The sequence below is a fragment of the Salmo salar genome, chromosome ssa20 (assembly GCF_905237065.1).
Source record: "Salmo salar chromosome ssa20, Ssal_v3.1, whole genome shotgun sequence".
Classification (NCBI taxonomy): Eukaryota; Metazoa; Chordata; class Actinopteri; order Salmoniformes; family Salmonidae; genus Salmo; species Salmo salar.
This window is the reverse complement of record NC_059461.1, coordinates 61973207-61998096: the sequence shown is the minus strand read 5'-3', so window position 1 is coordinate 61998096 and position 24890 is coordinate 61973207. Positions and strand designations below refer to the sequence as shown.

The 24890-nt window shown below is 42.1% G+C and overlaps 1 protein-coding gene across 1 annotated transcript; it reads right to left on the bottom strand.

Annotated features, from left to right (window-relative positions):
- Window positions 1–548: 548 nt before the first annotated feature.
- Window positions 549–23046, bottom strand: LOC106581023 (forkhead box protein N1). The gene is made up of 10 exons (XM_014162691.2): window positions 22617–23046; window positions 21774–21863; window positions 10398–10557; window positions 9142–9510; window positions 8767–8874; window positions 7948–8078; window positions 4296–4392; window positions 2516–2723; window positions 1787–2221; window positions 549–1665 (listed from the first exon to the last, which is right to left on the bottom strand). Exons 3-10 carry the CDS (start codon window positions 10533–10535, stop codon window positions 1337–1339), a joined length of 1815 nt encoding a protein of 604 aa, XP_014018166.2. The 5' UTR covers window positions 10536–10557; window positions 21774–21863; window positions 22617–23046; the 3' UTR covers window positions 549–1336.
- Window positions 23047–24890: the final 1844 nt, after the last annotated feature.

Sequence of the window (24890 nt, the reverse complement as noted above, 5' to 3'; positions counted from 1 at the left end):
TGAGTTGTCTTGGCTGTGTGCTTAGGGTTGTTGTCCTGTTAGAAGGCGAACCTTCGCCCCAGTCTGAGGTCCTGAGCGCTCTGGAGCAGGTTTTCATCAAGGATCTCTCTGTACTTTGCTCCGTTCATCTTTCCCTTGATCCTGACTAGTCTTCCAGTCCCTGCCGCTGAAAACCGTCGCCACAGCGTGATGCTGCCACCACCATGCTTCACTGTAGGGAGGGTGCCAGGTTTCCTCCAGACGTGAGGTATTTCTGTTTTTTATTTTAATAAATAAAATATAAACTGTTTTCGCTTTATCATTATGGGGTATTATGTGTAGATTGATGAGGAAGATTTTTTTATTTAATCCATTTTAGAATAAGGCTGTAACGTAACAAAATGTAGAAAACATCGAGGGGTCTGAATACTTTCAGAATGCACTGTATAACAATGTTGTTTTACAATGACTGGATAGACCTGTGACAGAAATTAGAAAAAGGAATTGCATAGATAGACACAGAACAATTGTCTAGACTAGAATATAAATTCATGAATGAATTCAAGCGCTATAAATCAAAAACAGTTTACTATATAGTCAGTTAAGTCATACAAGAAAAAGGGGCTTTTCACACATGCTTTGACAAAAAAAATGTGTCTGGTGAGGTGATGTCATCTTTATTATGAGATAGTGCCTGCGGGAACCAGATGAAGGCCTGAGAACAGTCGTCTGGCTCTGCCTTGATATTGACTTCCATCCTCAATGGTAATTTAGCTATAAAGCTTTGAAAACTATTTATAGAAAGCAAAATGAATTGAGTAAACAGTGAGTATGCTCCCTGTTTCATATCAGAAATTATGCTAAGACAAATTTTGTAATTGAATTCATTAGCTTTGAGCTAAAAAACAACTGGCTTGAATCATCTCTTGTCACCATAAGCTGTATAAAATGCTAATTGCAATAGTGGGAACATATCACACCAGGGGGCTTATTCAGGAGAATGCGACTTCACAGAATGTTCAACATAGAAATGTATTGTGTAGAACATATATGATTCTCTGTAGTGTAGAATAAGGAAAAAATGTCATCAGTGCTGTAGTTGTCTACAACTTTAAAGTTCCCAGTAATTACAGCTCTCTGCTGCCATCTTGTGTGGAGTTAGGTCATACTGCACTCTACTCCTAATCACTGAACAGTCAGGTGTGACATGAGCTTTTGGATACATTCATTCTCATGAATTTCAAATCTTGACTTTGACCCAGCCAAAGTCATTGTTATGAATAAAAACATATTGTTAACACGGTTATGGGGAAGGTCTTTGTGAGCTATTCCACGAAGGGAGCCCTATTCCTGGGCTTCAAAGCAAAGGTATGGGGGTGTTCCCCATAGAAGTGAGGTAACCAGCCAAGCTCTCCACACCTGGGTATGTTGTGTGATACTGTCCATTAATATGGAGGTCTGATGGACCTCCACATCCTCCTCCCATCTCCTCCTCATCTTCCTCATCTTCCTTCCCCAGCCCGTCGGAGATCCACTCTGATGTCTGGTTGACAGGACCGGTGCTTCTCAGACTGGACCCCAGGTGGAGGTGTGTTGGCTGGGAAGAGGAGGGGGACAGGGAGGGGCTGATTACCACCAGCGAATCAGGAGCCAGGCTGTCCTCTCTCAGCTCCTCCCACAAGTAACCTGAGAGGAGAGAGGAGTGAACAGGGTTGTAAATCTTGTTGTAGATTGTATAAAAATAATTCCTGAATATGGTTCTCTCTCTCTATCTCTCTCACTCTCTATCTCTCTCTTTCATCCTTACCGTGGAGCTGCAGGTCAGTCAAGCTGGGGTTGAGCGTGTCGATATCGTTACTAGCATCTTCATCTAGCTGTAGCTCCTGTATGCTCCTGGGCCCAACGTCATACTCTGCCTGTATGGTGGCGCTACAGGTGGAGGGTGTCTGCCCCGCCAGAGGGGAACCCAGGGTACCCACATTGGGGGGGATTCCCGATGGAGGCTGCTGTCTGCAGGGGGAGTAGTAGGAGAAGGGGTGGGGGGGGTTGGGGGGCAGGTATCGGGGGTGCTGTTGGACTGTCAGGGAGGGAGGGGGGACGTGGGGGTAGAGGGGACGTCGAAGAGGGTGACAGGGCTCTGGAGGATGGGATGTGAAGGAGGAAGGGGTAGGGATCTGGTTGTGGTAAGAAGGTAAAGATTTCAGCTTCTCTGGTCTTTCCCCCAACAGGCGATCCAGGTCCTCTGAAGAAAACAGAGAAAGAGAGAGAGAGAGACTGTGGGTAAATTGAGATGACCTTGCACTTATCTCCTGTAACAGCTACCACAAAGCCTGAGTAGATAGAATCACCAAAACGCTGGAGTTGCCCGGTATGTAACAGCTTCTTATTTAGTTTGTAAATATATGCCATGACGGACCTGAGAATTGCCAAGCTTACCCTCCACCTAAAATACTGGCATCCGAACTTTGAGGAAGCGCAAATAAAACATAGCCCAGGTCTAAGGGGAGTCCTGGTCTGTGATGTATAGACCACCTACCTGGCCTGGCCATGCTCTTGCGGACAGTGAGGGGGTCTTTGCGGCGCCACTTGTGTAGCTCTTCCTGCATCTTCTCTATCTTGGCTGGGTTGAGGGCCCACAGGCAGCCCTTACGGGAAGAGTTGCCAATCTTATTCTCCGCCTTCTCAAAGCACTTATTCAGAGACAGGTTGTGGCGGACCGAGTTCTTCCATCCATCTGGAGCCGTCTGAGAGACAGAAAGGAGAGGAAAAACTTACAGTAACAGTGGACTTTTACATTTTCCATGGGATACTTTTTTTTCTCTTAAATTGTTCAATTTTGATATACTATTGTACAGTTTGTACGTAAATAATCAAGATATTGCTTTGAAGTATAGTTAACATTTATTTATTCCTTAAAGGGGCTATCTGCGATTGACGTATCCGTTTTTGGACTTTTCAATTCATGATATTTACCCATCAGTGGAGGCTGCTGTGGGGAGGACGGCTCATAATAATGGCTGGAACAGCACAAATGACCTCGAGCCCGTCCTCCCCAATTAAGGTGCCACCAACCTCCTGTGTTACCCACTGGTCCTTGAAGAATATAACTTATAAGTTAGTTCAGAACCCAAAATATATGCTTGTTTTACTCCACTGTTTGTAAACATTAAATGTAAACAAACAATATACACCTTGCGTCCATAGCTTTGTCCAGCCCCATCCCTCAGCTTTTTACCCCAAACAGGGGCGGGCAGAACGCTGAGTTATTGTTTCAACTGCCGAAACCCTAACCGATTAAGTAATTCAAAATCAAGTCAAAAGTAAAGAGGAACCAAAGCAGTGGGAGTGCCACGTTGCACACACACACACACATGTGCACACTCACTTGCACACACACCCCCTGAGGTAGTCTCTCAGTCAAAGGTCTTACTGTATGTTTGGCTGGAGAGGAGCCAAAGCTGTTGCAGTGCCACGTTGCACCTTCCTCCACCTCCTCCTACAAACAGCCAGCCAACAAACAGCCAACCATTTCCTGGGTCTATAACCACTGGGATGGATGGGAAGACACTGATCAAGCCCTAACGGGTATCAGCCAGGGTGGCCCACGGTTATCCTCGTTAAACACTGCTGTGTCCAAAATGGCACCCTGTTACCTAGTGCACTACTTTGACTACGTCCTATAGGCCACGGCTGTATTCTCTATGGAATGGGTAGGGGTCGAGAATGCCTAACAAATGGCTGGGGAAGAGGCTAGCCTACGGCTGCTTCTGCTTTGGCACACTGTTGAATCTATATACACTATTACTGTATCATTCATCATTCATCTATGGAGGCTTGCCAGGAGATCTGGAAACTGCTAGGTGGTAGAGCCAATCCTTCCTACGGTCTAAAGAAAATATATGGTTTCTCTCTCTCTCTCTTGATTTCACTCTCTCTTTCTCTCTCTCTCTCCATCTCTCTCTCCCTCTCCATGTCTTTCTATAAAGGGCATATCGCCAGATAAGAGAGGGTTGAAGATCAACAGGCGTTGATCTCTCAGTGATTGAGTCTTTTAAACCACATGTAAATACTACAAGGTATTTACTTTACAAGTGTGGTTATGCCCAATGCATAACAAACTTATGTGTCTGTTTTGGAAAGTTAGGTGATGCAAAGTTCATGCAATTTCTCAGTGCATGATTTATAGCAATAGTTATAACAACTCTGCCTGTCACATTGCACAGATAAAATACATAGGATGAGAATAATGAAAGAGTTATGAAAACACAGCGATGACTGTTGGGTCAGTGAGAAGCCATAATGTCCTCCTGCTGTACCTTGAAGTAGGGGAAGTGTTCAGTCATGAACCTGTAGATCTCACTAACTGGGAGACTCCCTGTCTTACTGTTCCTCAGAGCCATGAAGATCAGGATGCTACGGATAGAAGACAAACATTGTAGTCAGTGTAGTCAATCAGATGTAGTCAATATTATATTATTATTATATTTATTATTACGTATATTACATTATATCATTTAACATCACAGTGTTGTTTCTCCATTTTATATACACTACACTCTCAGAAAAAAGGGTTCCAAAAGGGTTCATCGACTGTCCCCATAGGCATAGGGGAACCCTTTGAATAACCCTTTTTGATTCCAGGTAGAGCCCTTTTGGGTTCCATGAGGAACCGTCTGTAGAAAGGGTTCTACCTGGAACCAAAAAGGGTTATTCAAAGGGTTCTCCTATGGGGGCAGCCCTTTAAGGTTCTAGATAGCATATTCTTTTCTACGAGTGTAGATTCATGACAAGGATCCATGATGACATCCACAAAACACAAGGAAACGAGGACATTCACGTTGTTATTATTATACTAATTCAGTCTTTGAGGAGAAAGTCTGAAAATAAGTATAGTAGATACAGTAGAATTGACATTATCTTAAATAAAAGCACGAATGGTCTTCCGTAGTGGGTTTGAATAAGAGGCTGTGCTGTGTGTGCAGAACCAGTGAAGATCTAGGGCATGGGCCACCACACACACCCCCATCCACCTCTCACTCACACACACACACACACACACACACACACACACACACACACACACACACACACACCCCATCCACCTCACACACCCCATCCACCTCACACCTGCAAGCCTGAGGGATAACGGGGATTATTTGTATTATGTAACATTGATACTTGAAAGGAGTTTTGGTTAAATCATTATTGAAATATATACCATCTGGTCCTCAGAGGACCAGAGTACAAAATGTGCAGAAACGAACTGAAATCATAGCTGAACACTGAATACTTGGGTACACTTTCAATCCAAGCTGGTAAACTGGTTTTAGGGGTTATTAAAGAACTGATATGCTTACAGCTCAACTTCTTTTTGTTTCACCTTGTAAACATTATTTCAAACATGCAGAGAAAGAAGAGTGATGAAGAGTGAGAAATGGGTTTGATTAAATATGGTCTTGTCACGTTCACTGTCCTCAAACTCCCCGTCATAAATCAGCCAAGGCGCAGCGTGCCAGTAATTCCACGTTCTTTATTTGAAGATAACCGAACAAAACAATAAACAGAAATAAACATGACGCAACAGTGGCACACACAAAACACTCACAGAAATAATAATTACCCACAAACACAGGTGGGGAAAAGGCTGCCTAAGTATGATTCCCAATCAGAGACAACGATAGACAGCTGCCTCTGATTGGGAACCATACCCGGCCAAAACAAAGAAATACGAAAACTAGATTGCCCACCCCACATCACACCCTGACCTAACCAAATAAAAACGGCTCTCTAAGGTCAGGGCGTGACAGGTCTTGATTGAATAAGGTCTTTAGTATATAATTAATGTTGCACCAAAGTCCAAAACCTGATTGTACAGGTTGGTAAAAGATTGTGATTATGCACATGTATGGAGTATCGAAGTAGTGTCATGTCCTGACCAGTAAGGGGTTATTTGTTATTGTAGTTTGGTCAGGACGTGGCAGGGGGTGTTTGTTTTATGTGTTCCGGGGTTTTTTGGTCTATGTTCTATGTTAGTGTATTTCTATGTTCAGGCTAGTCTATCTATTTCTATGTTTAGTTCATTGGATTGACATTCAATTGGAGGCAGCTGTTCCTCGTTGCCTCTGATTGAAGGTCCTATGTATAGGGGTGTTTTTGTAATGGGATTTGTGGGTAGTTGTCTCCTGTTTTGTGTCTGTGCGCCTAACAGGACTGTTTAGTGGCGGTCGTTGTTTTGTAAACGTGGTTTGTTTTTCCTTCTTTTGATTTAATAAAGAAGATGAGTATACACGTTCCCGCTGCACCTCGGTCCAATCCTTTCGACGCCCGTTACAAGTAGGGTGTTGTCATGACTCTTTCCTGGGTGAGGATCAAAGGTGCCAGATCAGCTTGGCAAATGGCTGAGAGATTGGGCTGGTTTTGATACCTTCACACCCTGTCATAAATTAAGGGAGAGAGAACTCTCCTTCTGGCTCTCTAGTAGCAAGGTTGGAATGTGCTTTGTGTAGAGAGAGACTTTTGCCGCCAAAACCTTTTTGTCCAGAAGTGAATATGGGAACAATATTTATAAGATAGGAATGTTAAGAATGATCCGTGGGGATCTAAAGAATAATCAGTCATATTGTTTATTATTTTGTGATGTCATTAAGGATGGCATAGTAACTGTAACTCTGAAAGTGTACGCATTCTATGTATCAAGTTACATTCTAAATGTTGTATAAAATATATGACTAAATATGAGAACAGTTTTGTGAAGATAGTGATGTGATTTTAGCCTTCTAAATGAGCTAATTGTTTTTCATTTAAACTTGTGCCCAGTCAGTGACCACACCCAAGTGAACAGACATTGTGTCGGCGTGATGGAATGCCCCCCTTTTTACCCGATGATAAAAGCCTTGGAAACTAAATTTACATTAGACCAAAACATGCCGGGTTGCTGCTGGCGTGTAAAGTGGTCGGGAGCCTGAATCTGAATAATCAGCCTAGAGACCATTATGAGACCAGCCAACGTACAGCGTGAGCTGAACGTGACAAATGGTTTAAACTCTACGGAGCAGAAAATGTGAGACGGTAGTCCATATGTTTGAAATGGTGAAACTCTGAAACTCTCAATTGCTACACAAGAAGAAGAAACTCACTAGACCGTAGCATTTACCAGTCTGCAGCTGGCATGTAAAGTAGTCTAGGACATTTGACCAAAGACACGAGGGGAAAGAATAGGTCCCTCTCAGACACCCATTGGCACATCTGAAGTATCTAATCTAACAAACACTCCACTACCAGAGAAGCTCTGCAAAAGACATTGTGACCTCTGCTGGACAAACCAGAACCTTACATCCATCGACAACTTCACCATAGGAGTCATCGAGTTCAACAGAAATAGACGACGATCAAGGACAGCTACGCGTAAATGTATATATTCTTATCCGAATGAGCGGTGGTTCATGTGCAAAGTATTACTATTCCTTTGAGTGTAGGTTCCAAATATAACAACGATAAGTTGACTCTTTGTCTCTCCCTCTCTTTACCGACCCTTCCCTCTCCATATGTGTAACCAGCCGTCATATCTTGTCAGTCCACTAGGGACTTTTATCTCATGTAAGTGTGTATGTGTATTCTGTGTTATTATTTAGTTAGTTAGTAAATAAATGATTAAATCAATTTGTGTAGTACTGAATATTCAGAAGGGCTAGGGTTCTTGCGGATCCAAGAATTATGCGACGTTCAGAATGAGACTGCTGAGGTAATAATTCCTAATGGTCTGTTATTGATGTAAGAGATATCTACATATCTTTAGAGTTTAATTTAGGAGATGGTAAGTCACTAAACAACTTATTCCATGGTGCCCCAAATTCCTAATGAATGAATTGTTACATGATTAATTTAATTGAGTAACAATTAAACATAGTTAGTTGACAAAATAAATAACAGTCATTAGATTAATGATAGTCACATCACGACAGTGTTCACCTGTATGAGTAGATGGGCTTGGGGAAGAGGGACTGCATGCTACTGTCCTGATGGGTTGGAGTGGAGAGGCACTGGAGAGAGAACTGAGAACTTTTGGATTGTCCACTGGTAGAATACACACCTGGTGAGAACTGGAGAGAACACACACACACGTACACACGCGCATACATACACACACATTGTTACAGCAGAACTTGTATTACTTTAGTAACAGAGTGTGTACACAGTGAGGTTTTTCCAAACCGCACAGCTGTGTGCTGCAAAGCCTACAACTGTAAACAAGTTCACGGTATGATATAATCAAGCCCTGTTGGCAAAGTGTTATTTTCCTTGGCAAGGTGTTTGACAAGGTATTTGGCAGAGTGGCACTAATCCTTGGAAAGATATGCAGTAGAATACACACCTAATAGGAAAGATATGCAGTACCGTAGATGGTTTCTATGTCAATCAACCTATACAACGCCAAAATTCCACCCAAACAAAAAGAGGTCGCCAGTTTGTAGTCCTAAAAAACAGAAATTACTTTTGTTCTTTGAGAGAATATTAATCAGTAAACATGACATTTATGAATTATGAAGCCTTAAGTGCTTTGTGTGCTTGTTTCGATTACATAAATGCTTCAAAATTCAAAAATGTTTACGTTAGCAGATGAAGATTATCTCATAGAACAAAACATATACTATAAGATCTCCTAAGCCTGTGTTTACCACTGACCTTATTTTCTGTGCAATTCCAAAATCACCCCATTGAGATAAGCTCCTCTAAGAACCTCCCCCTTAAGTTATCACCTCCCCCTGTACTTTGGTCCTGCCCACTCACCTGCGGCAGCGGGGCTAGGGGGCTGTAGGAGGCGTGGCCTTGGGACAGGAAGCAGGAAGGTTCCTCGGGTGCATCCGGTGGTTCTGTGTAAGAGCGCTGGGAGCCCTGCTGTGTTGAATGAAGATAATAGCATGATTCAAGTGATGAAATCTGAGAAAACTCATTGGCAGCACTAGTATCAACGTGATGTGTGGGTGGGTGGGTGTGTGGATAGGAGCTGTAGGTGTGTATGAGAGATCTGTTTATGGGGAACTACTTGCGCATGTGGGGCTCTCCCCGATGGCCATGTACACCTGGGTATGGTACTACAGTTCAGCTGGTGGCGTGTACTATGAATGAATAGCCATTTAGAGTATGAGTATCACTGTATCATACCATCAGTCTGGAAGCCTGGAAACTCCCGTTGTATGGATCCCAGGATGTCTGTTCCTCACTGGTAGATGTGTGTGTGGCAGCGAAGCTATCTGGAGCCTCTACCTGTCTGAGACAGACGAAGGTACGAGACCCAGGGGCACCAGGGGCCAGGCAACCCGTGCCAACCCCATCATCGCTGAACTGATGTCGGTAGGGGTGGAAGCGGTCAGCCGATCCTGACCCTAAGTTTGACCTTTGACTCTGTCCCACCATGGCTCCATCAACACTGTGCCTCCTGCAGCTCTCTGCAGCGGCATTCCTCTGTCTGTAGGTGGCGCTCTCTCTCGCGGGCTGGGCAGTGGTAAATGACACAGAACTGCTCTCCTCACACTGCGGGGAGATGAATATACCATTTCTAAGCTGGTTATTTAGCAACATCCAGAATCTCTTGGCTAGCATCTGCAATCATAAAACAATGCAAGTGGAAATAGCCAACAATCACCTATATTTTATCTCCTGGCATTGTCTGTGTCCCAAGTGGCATCCTATTTAGGGAATAGGGTGCTATTTGGGACGCAGACATTATTTCTGTTTAAACACATCTCCTGCCTGTTTCAGGAGGGGTGTGGCCGTATTTTGATCTCTAGATAGACATTACTGCCCCAAGGGTGGGTAATTAATTAGTCCAGCAGAAAAGAAATGTGATTAATGTCAGGATAAAACTTAACACATTTCCTCCAGGGCATCTTGTCCTTGAAAAGGTCCTGTGTGTGTGATCGGTAGATAGTTTACATCCTTTTAGATTCACTCATAAACAATCTCTCTGTTGCAAGCAGACCTGGGCTCGAACAGTATTCATTTTCATTCAAATACTTTATCTGGCACACTGGAACCAATGAAAATGACAAATGAAAAGCAACCAATGGAACAAAAAAAAGGTACATTTTTCAAAACCTGTCCATCTACCACTCCAAGCAGGCTGAAGCAAATGCTCAAAGTATTTGAAAGATAACTAATACTACTTGCACTGAGGTTTGGTTAGTCAAACAGCTAAGGGCTAATGCACTAAGATCACAGTGTGGATTCTGGAATTACCACTGGAGGAACAGTAGCCTAATGCAGGTGCAGGAAAGGAGATGATATGGGTAAAGCATGCCTGGCTTTGGGTGAGATCAAATTGGAGGGAGTGTTTCCATGCCCATGGCTAACATCTGGATTGTTTATGGGTGAAAATGGGTGCAACTTTAAAATAAAAAAATGTCAGTGGATTCTTGTACCTGTGAGTGCGCCATCTGCTGGAAGGAGGACCCTGGAGGCTCAGAGGTGCGTAGGGAGGAGGTCTGAGGGGCTGGTGTCGTTGTCAGGAACCTGTTGGCACTGGGTGTAAATGTGGAGCTGGGAGAGTCTGTAGACATGATGGTGTGCCTAGAAAAAAATCTTGCACCCGGGAAGAAAATATATTTTTTTTTATTTAACTAGGCAAGTCAGTTAAGAACAAATTCTTATTTACAATGATAGCCTAGGAACAGTGGGTTAACTGCCTTGTTCAGGGGGACAATGACAGATTTTTACCTTCTCAGCTCAGGGACTCGATCTTGCAACCTTTCGGTTACTAGTCCAACGCTCTAACCACTAGGCTACCTGCCGCCCCTCAAACATGTTTGAGTTTGGGGTGTGATATACACTGATTGTACAAAACCTTAGGAACACCTTCCTAATATTGAGTTGCACCCCTTTTAGCTCTCAGAACAGCCTCAATTTATCAGGGCATGGAATCTACAAGGTGTTCTTTGGGTGGTGGACCATTCTTGATACACACAGGAAACTGTTGAGCATGAAACACCCAGCAGCGTTGCAATTCTTGACACACTCAAACTGAGCCTGACACCTACTACCACACCCCATTCAAAGACACTTACATATTTTTTCTTGCACATTCACCCTCTGAATGGCACATATACACAATCCATATCTGAATTGTCTCAAGGCTTAAAAATCCTTCTTTAACCTGTCTCCTCCCCTTCTACACTGATAGAAGGATCATAGCTTTCACCTGGATTTACCTGGTCAGTCTATGTGGTCAGTCTATGTTTTGTACACTCAGTGTAGCTCAACATGTGTGTTATGAGTCACAATCCGATTCCCTGTGTTTTTTCTCTATGTGATTTGGAATTGGAAATGTGTCATGACTAGCTTTCACAGGTCCATGACATGTACTGTATGCACAGTGGCTTGTATGATTCATCTCTTTGTGGTTGATGCTTGCCAGTGCCATCCATGCGTTACATTATACTCTTATTGTATCCTTCAGTCTGGGTCATTCATAGTATGAATGTACATTTCAGGTAGGCTACAGCGCTTAACCCCAGTGTAACGTCTCAGTGGTCTTCTGGGCATCTCTGAGTTATCATTGTAGAAGACTAGGAGCGATACAGTATGTGATCTTTAAGTGTACAGGTGTGGGTACTTTAGGTTCGATGGAACAGTTTCCCGGACACAGATTAAGTCTAATCTTGGACTAAGAAGCACTTTAAATGGAGAAACCTTTTGTCTAGGACTCTATGGAAGGAGGCAAGGTGCTCTTCCATCTTCATCAGTTGACAGTTCTGTTATCAGCAGAGGTGTGAGGCACGTGGCAGAGGTTCCAGGGAGGGTAACCTCATAGACACACATATTCGCACGCACACACGCACACACACACACACACTCCTCAAAGCTCATTAAAATTGGCAACAAACTGTGAAGATTAGGTCACTTAAAACCAGCTATTGCTGAGGTGGGTGGAAGGGTGAAATCAAGACCCTTTTGTTATGTTGTGTGTGTGTGTGTGTGTGTGTGTGTGTGTGTGTGTGTGTGTGTGTGTGTGTGTGTGTGTGTGTGTGTGTGTGTGTGTGTGTGTGTGTGTGTGTGTAAAAGGTCAAATTGAGGGTGCTTATATCTGTCCTGTTTTCTGCATGTACATGTGGGAAACCTGTACTTGTGTAAAATTTAAATGTGTTTTTTGCATATCCCAACTCTCCCTGAGACACCCTCGGAGAGTGGGGTCATGGCCAGGGATCAGCCATTATTGATGGCGACTCGTTTCAGAGATGTAGAGAGAGAGAGAGAGAGAGAGAGGGAGAGAGAGAGAGAGAGAGAGAGAGAGAGAGAGAGAGAGAGAGAGAGAGAGAGAGAGAGAGAGAGAGAGAGAGAGAGAGAGAGAGAGAGAGAGAGAGAGAGAGAGAGAGAGAGAGAGAGAGAGAGAGAGAGAGAGAGAGAGAGAGATCTTGTGGAAGTTTTCATACAGGAGTGAAATGTCAGAGTTGAGACAGCCTTTGATCTGTTGCAGCAACAGCTCCTTTAACTTTTGACCTGTTTGACACAAACCTCTGATTGGCTGTTTGGAGTTGCACTGACGAAGAAGAATAACTGATCAAGAAAAAAAATCACTGTGCTGCCATTTCTTTGGCCAAAGATGGTTAACTGGATTTAAGGTGGAGCGGGGATCTGTGGATGGTTGAGGACTATAGTGAGACATCCCTGTTTGTAAGCGTACTGTGACCTCTGACAAAAGGGCTGGACCTTTATGACATAGGTGTAGTGCACTTGCTATGTAACAGCAGGGTCCTTCGTTAGACTAACCAAAATACTGCAATACATCTTCACAATTAACCTTAATGTCTAAATGATTTGACTCAAGGAACTGTGTACTGATAATGGTCTCCACAACCAGAAGCTAATACTGACAAATGTACAATATGTGCCATGCAGATGAACAAACGCTGCCATTGTCTGTGAGTTGATGTGGGAAAAGGAATGGCAGCAATCTGCCATGTTATCATAAAACTAGAAAAAAAACGACCCATTAAAAATCAGGTATCAAAATGTCCACAGTTTGTCCTGGGGATATTCCCACAATTTAGGAGCCAAAATGTATGAATGAATGGTTCTCATCTGATTTAAAAACAAAAACATATATGTGAATAATTTGATACACCAATGTTTAGTGGCGCTGGTTTTCCTTTAAGTGTCCAATTCCTCTTTAAAGCTCTTCTAAAGCTGAACGGTGTGCTGGTTCCTGACAGACCTGGGTCCAAATGGTATTTGAAATCATTTTGAATACTTTATCTGTGCCTGATTGAGCATGCTTGCTTAATGGACCAATAGAATAGTCCCAAAACTGTAAATCCCACCCATCTGGCACTCGGGGCAAGCTAGAGCAGACACTCAAACTATTTTAAAGATTTCAAATAGTATTTGAACCCAAGTGTGTTTGTTTCTGAGCATGTTTCAGCTGTCCCAGTCCTGAGATGTTGCCATAACTAACCCTCACCTTGACTGGCAGTTCTAATGGACCAAGAACGTCTACGTTTTCACTTTCATCCATCATGTAATTAGGAAGTACTTATTTTCGTCTCCTTTGCTCTGTCGGTTCCTGAGTTGTGTTGTTATAACTGAAGCCCAGAGTGCCAGCAGTTAGATGAGGTGAGAAAACTAATATAATCTCAAAGAATGAATACTGGAGACTTAACCCTTGTTCACTTTACTTACAGTTTTGTGACCTGTTGACATTCCAAGTCATCCATCACAGACGTTATAAGCATCTGTGCAGTACCTCTATGCTCCTACATGTCATGTCACAGAGAGTAACACAGGGGTGGGCAACTTCTGACTCAGCGCTAACACACCTGTTTCAACTAACACAAGTCTAAATTGAAGATCATGATTAGTTGTTGTGTTGAATCAGGTGTGTTAGAGCTGGGCTGAAACAAAAGCCTTCAAATATTGTGGCTACTGTTTCCTGCCCCTTAACTACAGTGCATTCAGAAAGTATTCAGACCCCTCCCCTTTTTATTTTTACATTACAACCAGTGATGACCCGTCATTCAGGGCAGGTGGGGCAGAGCCCACATTTTCAGCAAAAAAAATACATACACTACCGTTCAATGGTTTGGAGTCACTTAGAAATGTCCTTGTTTTTGAAAGAAAAGCATTTTTTTTATCCATTAAAATAACATCAAAATTGATCAGAAATACAGCGTAGACATTGTTAATGTTGTAAATGACTATTGTAGCTGGAAACTGCTGATTTCTTATGGAATATCTACATAGGCGTACAGAGGCCCATTATCAGCAATCATCACACCTATGTTCCAATGGCACATTGTGTTAGCTAATCCATAATTATAATTTTAAAAGGCTTTCTTTAGACTAGTTGAGTATCTGGAGCATCAGCAATGTGGGTTCGATTACAGGCTCAAAATGGCCAGAAACAAAGGACTTTCTTCTGAAATACGTCAGTCTATTCTTGTTCTGAGAAATTAAGGCTATTCCATGCGAGAAATTGCCAAGAAACTGAGGATTTCGTACAATGCTGTGTACTACTCCCTTCACAGAACAGCACAAACTGGCTCTAACCAGAATAGAAAGAGGAGTGGGAGGCCCCGGTGCACAACTGAGCAAGAGGACAAGCACATTAGAGTGTCTAGTTTGAGAAACAGAAACCTCACAAGTCCTCGACTGGCAGCTTCATTAAATAGTACCCGCAAAACACCAGTCTTAACGTCAACAGTGAAGAGGCGACATCGGGATGCTGGCCTTCTAGGCAGAGTTCCTCTATCCAGTGTCTGTGTTCTTTTTCTCAACGTCAAAAGTGAAGAGGCGATTCCAACATGCATGTGTTTCAGCCTAGCTCAGTGCTTTCTGTGGTGGTGGGGCAGCCAGAAGAAAATACTATGAAAAAAATTTGCTCCGACTGGAAAAATAACTTTTTGAACGGTCATCCAACTCGGAATTGTAAGTCAGGAACTCGGGGCTCTTTCTAGAGCTTCGACCTGAAGATCACTGACGTCATCATGTTCAACCTTGTTTTTGGTTTTTTTGAGTTCCCGGGTTGTCTTGAAAGCACCATAAACCCAAAGAATGCCAGACTTTGATGACAAAGTTTGATGACACAATTTGCCCACGAAGGACTGCCGCGCCAGCTTCCTGTTCAAGTGAGCACAGCACAAGCGTCGTCCGGGTTTTGCCGGGGTAGGCCGACATTGTGAATAAGAAGTTGTTCTTAACTGACTTGCCTCGTTAAATAAAGGTTAAATAAAATAAATAAATAAAAACAAGGTGAGTCCAAAAATGCATTGTACGCTGCTGCATAAATTATGTAATATGCCAGGGAGATATGTATACTGTAGCTAAGAAAGTAATACTAAGTGTACAGTTGAAGTCGGAAGTTTACATACACTTAGCTTGGAGTCATTAAAACTCATTTTTCAACCACTCAACAAATTTCTTGTTAACAAACTATAGTTTTGGCAAGTCGGTTAGGACATCTACCTTGTGCATGACACAAGTCCTTTTTCCAACAATTGTTTACAGACAGATTATTTAATTTATAATTCACTGTATCACAATTCCAGTGTTCAGAAGTTTACATACACTAAGTTGACTGTGTCTTTAAACAGCTTGGAAAATTCCAGAAAATGATGTCATGGCTTTAGAAGCTTCTGATAGGCTAATTGACATCAATTGAGTCAATTGGAGGTGTACCTGTGGATATATTTCAAGGCCTACCTTCAAACTCAGTGCCTCTTTGCTTGACATCATGGGAAAATCAAAAGAAATCAGCCAAGACCTCAGAAAAAAAATTGTAGACCTCCACAAGTCTGGTTCATCCTTGTCTGGTTCATCCAAACGCCTGAAGGTACCACATTCGTCTGTACAAACAATAGTACACAAATATAAACACCATGGGACCACGCAGCCGTCATACCGCTCAGGAAGGAGACGCATTCTGTCTTCTAGAGATGAATGTACTTTGGTGCGAAAAGTGCAAATCAATCCCAGAACAACAGCAAAGGACCTTGTGAAGATGCTGGAGGAAACAGGTACAAAAGTATCTATATCCACAGTAAAACGAGTCCTATATCAACATAACCTGAAACGCCATAAAAAAAGCCAGACTACGGTTTGCAGCTGCACATGGGGACAAAGATCGTACTTTCTGGAGAAATGTCCTCTGGTCTGTTGACACCAAAATAGAACTGTTTGGCCATAATGACCATCGTTATGTTTGGGGGGAAAAGGGGAGGCTTGCAAGCCGAAGAACAACATCCCAACCGTGAAGCACGAGGGTGGCAGCATCATGTTGTGGGGGTGCTTTGCTGCAGGAGGGACTGGTGCACTTCACAAAATAGATGGCTTCATGAGAAATGAAAATTATGTGGATATATTGAAGCAACATCTCAAGATATCAGTCAGGAAGTTAAAGCTTGGTCACAAATGGGTCTTCCAAACGGACAATGACCCCAAGCATACTTCCAAAGTTGTGGCAAAATGGCTTAAGGACAACAAAGTCAAGGTATTGGAGTGGCCATCACAAAGCCCTGACCTCAATCCTATGGAATATTTGTGGGCAGAACTGAAAAAGCGTGTGCGAGCAAGGACACCTACAAACCTGACTCAGTTACACCATCTCTGTCAGGAGGAATGGGCCAAAATTCACCCAACTTATTGTGGGAAGCTTGTGGAATACTAATTGAGTGTATGTGAACTTCTGACCCACTGGGAATGTGATGAAAGAAATAAAAGCTGAAATAGATCATTCTCTCTACTATTATTCTGACATTTGACATTATTAAAATAAAGTGGTGATCCTAACTGACCTAAGACATGGCATTTTTACTAGGATTAAATGTCAGGAATTGTGAAAAACTGAGTTTAAATGTATTTGGCTAAGGTGTATGTAAACTTCCGACTTCAACTGTATGTTGTGTAGTAAGCTTTTAGTAGCCCATGTACCTCACCCTAATAATTTGGTCTATTTTCCCTCTCTTAATTTTGCCTACTGTTCTGACTTGGTGGATAACATGTAGCCTATAACCTGTTTTATAAAAATGTAATCATCAAATATTGTAAGAGCTGTCATTGTCGGCTTATATGCCCCCTTTATTTATCCTATGGTTCTGACTTGGTGTACAGGGAGAACACTGTAAGAATGGCCCATGTCCTGAATTCTGCCACTGTACATTTCAAAGGTGCTGAACAAATGGTTATATTGACTACATCCGTCCTAGCTCGCTCGTTAATGTCTTAATCGAATTTACGGATTGGCTCTTATCTGCTTGTCGTCCCCTTATGCCATAGTTTGTACATCTTAATTGTCAGTAGAAACCACATTTGTTTAAGCAAGTCAGCCATATCAGCTATGTTTTTTTTAAAGTCAGGAAATTTGGCTGAATGAACTGTTTCACTGCCAGACAAGGCTCCGCTGATAGCCAGGTGTAACAGTGGTAAGGTGTTGGGACTGCTGTTGGGACTCTGCTGTTGTGACAGCTTTACGTAGGCCATAATAGCTTGTGAGCATAGTTTGTCACCGTTATAGTGCAATTAATGTATTGTTTAGTGATGTATTGTGTAGTGAAGTGGCTTTGCTGGCATGCATCCCCCCCAAAAATGTTTGTTTCCCCATCAAGATTTACATGCTAAAATCGCCACTGGTTACAACCTTATTCTAAAATGGATAAAATAAAAAAATATCCTCATCAATCTGCACACAATACCCCATAATGACAAAGTGAAAACAGTTTTTTAGAAATACCTTATTTATGTAAGTATTCAGACCCATTGCTATGAGACTCGAAATTGAGCTCAGGTGCATCCTGATTCCATTGATCGTCCTTGAGATGTTTCTACAATTTGATTGGAGTCCACCTGTGGTAAATTCAATTGATTGGACATGATTTAGAATGGCACACATTTGTCTATATAAGGTCCCACAGTTGACAGTGCATGTCAGAGCAAAAACCAATCCATGAGGTTGAAGGAGTTGTCCGTAAAGCTCTGAGACAGGATTGTGTCGAGGAACAGATCTGGGGAAGGGTACCAAAAAGATTCTGCAGCATTGAAGGTCCCCAAGAACACAGTGGCATCTTAATTCTTAAATGGAAGAAGTTTAGAACCACCAAGACTCTTCCTAGAGCTGGCCGCCCGGCCAAATCGGGATAGAAGGGCCTTGGTCAGGGAGATGACCAATAACCTGATGGTCACTCTGACAGAGCTCCAGAGTTCCTCTGTGGAGATGATAGAACCTTCCAGAAGGACAACCATCTCTGCAGCACTCCACAAATCAGGCTTTTATGGTAGAGTGGCCAGACGGACGCCACTACTCAATAAAAGGCACATGACAGCCCGCTTGGAGTTTGCCAAAAAGCACCTAAAGGACTCTTGAGAAATGAGAAATTGAGAAAGAAGATTCTCAGAATTGATGAAACCAAGATTAAACTCTTTGGCCTGAATGCCAAGCGTCACGACTGGATGAAACCTGGCACCATCCCTACAGTGAAGCATAGTGTGGGGATGTTTTTCAGCAGCAGGGACTGGGAGACTAGTCGGGATCAAGGGAAAGAAGAACGGAGCAAAGTACAGAGAGATCCTTGATGAAAACCTGCTCCAGAGCTCTCAGGACCTCAGACTGGAGCGAAGGTTCATGTTCCAACAGGACAACAACCCTAAGCACACAGCCAAGACAATACAGGAGTGGCTTCGGTACAAGTCTCTGAATGTCCTTGAGTGGGCCAGCCAGAGCCCAGATTTGAACCCGATCGAACATCTCTGGAGAGACCTGAAAATAGCTGTGTAGCGACGCTCCCCATCCAACCTGACAGAGCTTGAGAGGATCTGCAGAGAAGAATGGGAGAAACTCCCCAAATACAGGTGTGCCAAGCTTGTAGTGTCATTCCCAAGAAGACTTGAGGTTGTAATCGCTGCCAAAAGTGCTTCAACAAAGTACTGAGTAAAAGGTCTGAATACTTTTGTAAATATCTTTTCCAGGTTTTTGGGGGGATACATTTGCAAACATTTCTAATAACCTGTTTTTGCTTTGCCATTATGGGTTATTGTGTGTAGATTGATAAGAAAAAATAAATAATTCAAATAAGGCTGTAACGTAACAAAATGTGGAAAAAGTCAAGGGGTCTGAATACTTTCCCGAGTACACCGTATATGCTTTTCTTGAGGAATTAAGATAGGGTGCTCCTCCAACCTGTTTACCATGAATTAGTAATTTTGGGGAAGTTTTTCCTGGAAACCATTGGATAGGACCATGAAACCAGGCAAAGGCATAATCCCATAGCCTCTCCTCTCTGTACAGGCTCTCATGCCTACATGTGAAAGTGCTGGCTTGCCTGTTGTCAACAATGTGATAGTCATATTATACAACTCACAGCGCTAATGTTAGTTCTCACATGTCATGTACTATTTAGTCAAACAAACACTGACAGTGTTCCAAAATGCATACTTGTGTTCTATCTAGAGCGTATAGCAAGTACGAAAGTCAACTGTCATTTTTCAAGTGCGATTCCAAACATAAGAATGTAAAAAGACAAGTATGTATTAAGTTACCGGGAGTTCTGGAAAACAAAGCACGCATGGGAGCATACTTTTTCATTCCCTTTGGTGGGGAGGGTATCCCATAACACCTTGCGACACAGCGAGAATTCCAAAAACGTCTGAATTAATGGTGGACTGTTATGGTCCCTGTTCGGGAGAAAATGTTACAGTTCTAGCCAGCCAAGTTGTTTGTGCATTCTCACATGATCAGTCAATACTGTACATGCATGTAGTGTCTGTTTAACTAACGTTAGCAAGCTAGCTAACTTTCTTCTTGTCACTTTCCCCTCCCCTCGTGTTTCACCATTGCATATGAAGAAAATGTTTTGAATAATGAAATGATACATTTAAAGTAAATCAGGGACAACTTGATCAAGCCTATGAATATGAAAACTGTTTACAAAACCATTGCACATTAGCAAAGGTAATCTGAGCAGTGAGGTTAATTTCTGCTTCCTTAGCCTCATGATTCTGCTCTGTTCTCCTCAGGTTGAAGCACATCCCACCCCATCACCCAGACAGATGGAAAGAACTTGGGAACCTTCCGTCCACCAGGAAAATCACCCTATCCCAGGAGTTTAGTCAGGAGTTTATTCAGCACTGTGCAACATCACTATGTTAGAAGTAGATTCACAAGTTATTCTCTATCATGCAGAATTGTCAGCTCATTGTAACATATGACTGTCATTCTAAAATACAGACATTGGTGATTTCTGTCCCAGTGAACTGCACCATGAGCCAGTGGCGGTTCTAGACCATTTCAACTGGGGGGGCCAAGCTGGGGCCAGTTGTACTGTTAGAGGGGCCAGTTACATTAGACGTTATTGTTGTCATATCGTTTTCTTCACTGCATTGCAGGCATTAGCAGGCAAAAGACCATGTTCATAATCATCATCGTTGCCACTGTCTAATAACGGATGTAAAAAAAGAACGATAGCAAAAAATTGTTATGTAAAAAATGATTTCATACTCCACATTTAGGGGGGCCACAAGGGGGTCCAAAATTGTTGTCACAGGGGCACTGCCCCCCCCCCCAGAACCGCTAGTGCCGTGTGCAAGTATTTATTCCTGCCCAGCAAACACCATGTTCAACTATTCATCGTCTACAATTTAGACCACAACAAGTTGAATGAGGTGTTAGTGAAAGTCTGGAACAAAAATCTGTAAACTCCTGTCCTGTGTATAAAAAACATGTGGCTGTCATAACAAAATTTGCCCTCATTAACTGATCAAGCTTTTGAATGTTAATCTCCTTGATATTATTCACTTGCTAGAAGGTTTATTCTACTGAGCCATTTGCTTTATGTTTGTATTCTTATCTTTTAATATTTCTTATTGTCACCGCTAAAAAAGCATCCATAACATTATTTGCCAATTACAATTTCAGGCTCAAGATTAATGTTATGTAAGTGTTTCAAAATAAGATGTTTATTCTCTGTAAACTACAGAAACCTTTAGGTCCCAGGCACCATGTCATTATGTCATTATGGAACCTGTCATTAATCGGTAGTAAAGATGTCATTATAACCTTTCCCACTGGGAGATTTATTGACAGCGGTCATGCTAATGTTTCTAATCTCTCACGTCATCTCTAGATTATCTGATTGTCTCTGTGCCTCCCCCTGACCTAGATTACCTTGCCTCTAACTTTGTTGTGCTATATAACTTTAGCCACTGTCACAGGCTTTCATCTCACTATCGGTAGCAAACCCTGGGAGCTGACGCTAAAATAACCCTAATCTTAACCCTAACCCTAACCCTAACCCGGACATGATACATATATTTGCTTAGAATAATTTATACTTTAGCATTTGGCTCTATAACACCTAATCCATATATTTGAAAGTCACAGATGCTTGGATTGACAGTAATGATTTAAGTCTGTTAAACATTTTATCATGAGTCAGTTGTAGGAAGACTTTGTAGCGAAGTTGATCATACAGTAGGGGTAGTTACTCAGTCCATTATGGCTGACACAGGGCCAGAAGGCCACTAAAGCATGCTTAATGTCGTTAGTCGGTGCCCTTTCACCCGCTAAACACCAGAGTTGCAGGTAAGAAGACAAGACTCATCTTTGTTCAACGACACAGCTTTTCACCCCAGCAAACACACAACCACCAAACAAGGTCCTCTCCTTGTGGGCCTTAACATCACAGGTATGTCACACTTAATAAAGAAACAATAGCTGGTTAGAAGCACAGACAGGTGTAATGCCATAGGTTCGGCATATTTGCTCCAAAGTTTCCAACCGTTTCCCATCCTTGACCATTTAGAGATGCTCAACTCACCCTCCTTGATTCGACAACAATCTTGTTCTGCCAGTAGGCCACAGTATCTTATTTGGATCTCGTGGTGACAATCAATCATTCCAGTCCAGTCTGGGGAAGAAGAAGAATTGATCAGATTCACACAATCCACATGGTTTAGCCTATACACCTGGAACACTTTCCAACAGAGCGATTCTTCTTTTGAAGAATACTGTTGAAGATATATTGACTAAGAAGAATGTGGTAGTAGGAAGCAGAGCTGAAGGGCTGGTTCCAGCCTTCAGAGCATTAATCTCATGCTCATTCTCTCTCTTCTTTCACTCTCTCTCTCTCTTTTTCTCTCTTTCTGTCTGGCCCTCAGCCAACCCACGGCAGCCCAGCAGAGCGCTATGAGATACATAGAAGGAAACCTGTCACAACAAGTTCCAAAGGCCTAGCTACTGTACTGCTGAAGTCACCACTTCTGTTTCTCTCTCTCCTTCCCTCTTTCTTTACCTGGTTCGAAGAAGGTGACTTGTGTGAATGGGGCATCAGATACACTTTAATCACATCCCCTATCCACTGGCAGAGAGTGGGTACTTAGCCCTGGTTTCGGAGCTCGTCCACATCAATAGGCCCTGTAGGATAGGATCTGATTCTCCCTGTGTAATTGCACCAATCATAAGAGCCTGTATAGCACATTAGTTCAATTATCTAGTTTGGTCTGACACTAATTGCTGTTCTTTGATTGCATCAGGGCTCTCATTTGCTACGGCAATATATTATCATTTTATATTTTTTTTGTAGATTTAACATTTGTGACATTTTGATGCACCTGCATAAAAGAGCATTAGTTAACGAATGAAACCGCTGGATTAGACGTACCCTGATGTGTCCAGGTGTGTCGCTGACGCAGTGCCAGGCGTTCAGGTGCTGAGCAGACGGCACAGGCTCAGAGAAGAAGTGCCAGGTGTGTCACACTCTGTCAGACCGGTCACATGCCAAGGTGGTTGTTGGTTTAGATAGACTGAGCGGCGCTGGGTAGAGGAGAGCGGTTGACCCTTTGAGCCTCTCATTGAGAAAGGAAATGATGGACTGAACCGCTGAAGACCTCTTCCAAACTTTTATACTGACAGATGGATCAAGACCAACACCTGAGCCAGAGAGGGAGAGAAGGGGAGGAGGGGGGGAAGGAGAGGGAGAGAAAGAAAGTAAGAGAGAGGAGTGGAAGAAGTATGTCAATACAGGTAAATTCCTATCCTACCCTCCAAGTAAACCAAGAAAGTAGCACCCTCCCTCCCTCTCTCTCTCTCTCTCTCTCTCTCTCTCCTTCCCTCTCTCTCTCCTTCCCTCTCTCTCTCTCCTAGCCTCTCTCTCTCTCCCTCTCTCTCTCTCAGCTGCCTTATTATTCAAACCAGACTGAGGTGAATGATAGATAGACAGAGGGATAAGTTACAGATGAATAAAATCTTAGGTTACAGTGGGAGGTCTCAGCCAACCTCTCAACGCAGTCAAGTAGCCGCAGGGGGCTCCTCCTGACAGAAACAGCGATTTCTGAAGAGGTGGAATGTGGGAAAGAAGTCCTAAAGGACACTTTGATGAAATGACACCAAACCCCACTTGGTAAAAACAAAAAACGTCCTGTAGCACTGAGGTGTCCTTGTTTGCTGTTGTTTTACTAGAATGGTTTATTTTCGGGCAATGGAAGGGGGTGCTACATATCTACAGTATGTTACATATCTACAGTGTAATACATATCTACAGTATGTTACATATCTACAGTGTAATACATATCTACAGTATGTTACATATCTACAGTGTAATACATATCTACAGTGTAATACATATCTACAGTATGTTACATATCTACAGTGTAATACATATCTACAGTATGTTACATATCTACAGTATGTTACATATCTACAGTGTAATACATATCTACAGTATGTTACATATCTACAGTGTAATACATATCTACAGTATGTTACATATCTACAGTATGTTACATATCTACAGTGTAATACATATCTACAGTATGTTACATATCTACAGTGTAATACATATCTACAGTGTAATACATATCTACAGTATGTTACATATCTACAGTGTAATACATATCTACAGTATGTTACATATCTACAGTGTAATACATATCTACAGTGTAATACATATCTACAGTGTGTTACATATCTACAGTGTAATACATATCTACAGTGTGTTACATATCTACAGTGTAATACATATCTACAGTGTGTTACATATCTACAGTGTAATACATACCTACAGTGTAATACATATCTACAGTATGTTACATATCTACAGTGTAATACATATCTACAGTGTAATACATATCTACAGTGTGTTACATATCTACAGTATGTTACATATCTACAGTGTAATACATATCTACAGTGTAATACATATCTACAGTGTGTTACATATCTACAGTGTAATACATATCTACAGTTATATACATATCTACAGTGTGTTACATATCTACAGTGTGTTACATTTCTACAGTGTAATACATATCTACAGAGTAATACATATCTACAGTGTAATACATATCTACAGTGTGTTACATATCTACAGTGTAATACATATCTACAGTGTAATACATATCTACAGTGTGTTACATATCTACAGTGTAATACATATCTACAGTGTAATACATATCTACAGTGTAATACATATAAGCCCGTCTATCTACCTACCTCATCCCCATACTGTATTTATTTATTTATCTTGCTCCTTTGCACCCCAGTATCTCTACTTGCACATTCATCTTCTGCACATCCACCATTCCAGTGTTTAATTGCTATATTGTAATTACTTCGCCACCATGGCCTATTTATTGCCTTAACTTACCTCATTTGCACTCACTGTATATAGACTTTTTGTTTTCTTTTGTTCTACTGTATTATTGACTGTATGTTTTGTTTATTCCATGTGTAACTCTGTGTTGTTGTATGTGTCGAATTGCTACGCTTTATCTTGGCCAGGTCGCAGTTGCAAATGAGAACTTGTTCTCAACTAGCCTACCTGGTTAAATAAAGGTGAAATCAAATAAAATAAATAAATACAAATATTTACAGTGTAATACATATCTACAGTGTGTTACATATCTACAGTGTAATACATATCTACAGTATGTTACAT

Coding starts and splice junctions, on each gene's coding strand:
- LOC106581023 (XM_014162691.2), bottom strand. CDS start 10,535: ATGTCTACAGACTCTCCCAGCTCCACATTTACACCCAGTGCCAACAGG. Junction 4,393..7,947: donor AAGCCCATCTACTCATACAG/GTGAACACTGTC, acceptor TTCTATCCGTAG/CATCCTGATCTTCATGGCTC. Junction 1,666..1,786: donor GACTGACCTGCAGCTCCACG/GTAAGGATGAAA, acceptor CTCTCCTCTCAG/GTTACTTGTGGGAGGAGCTG.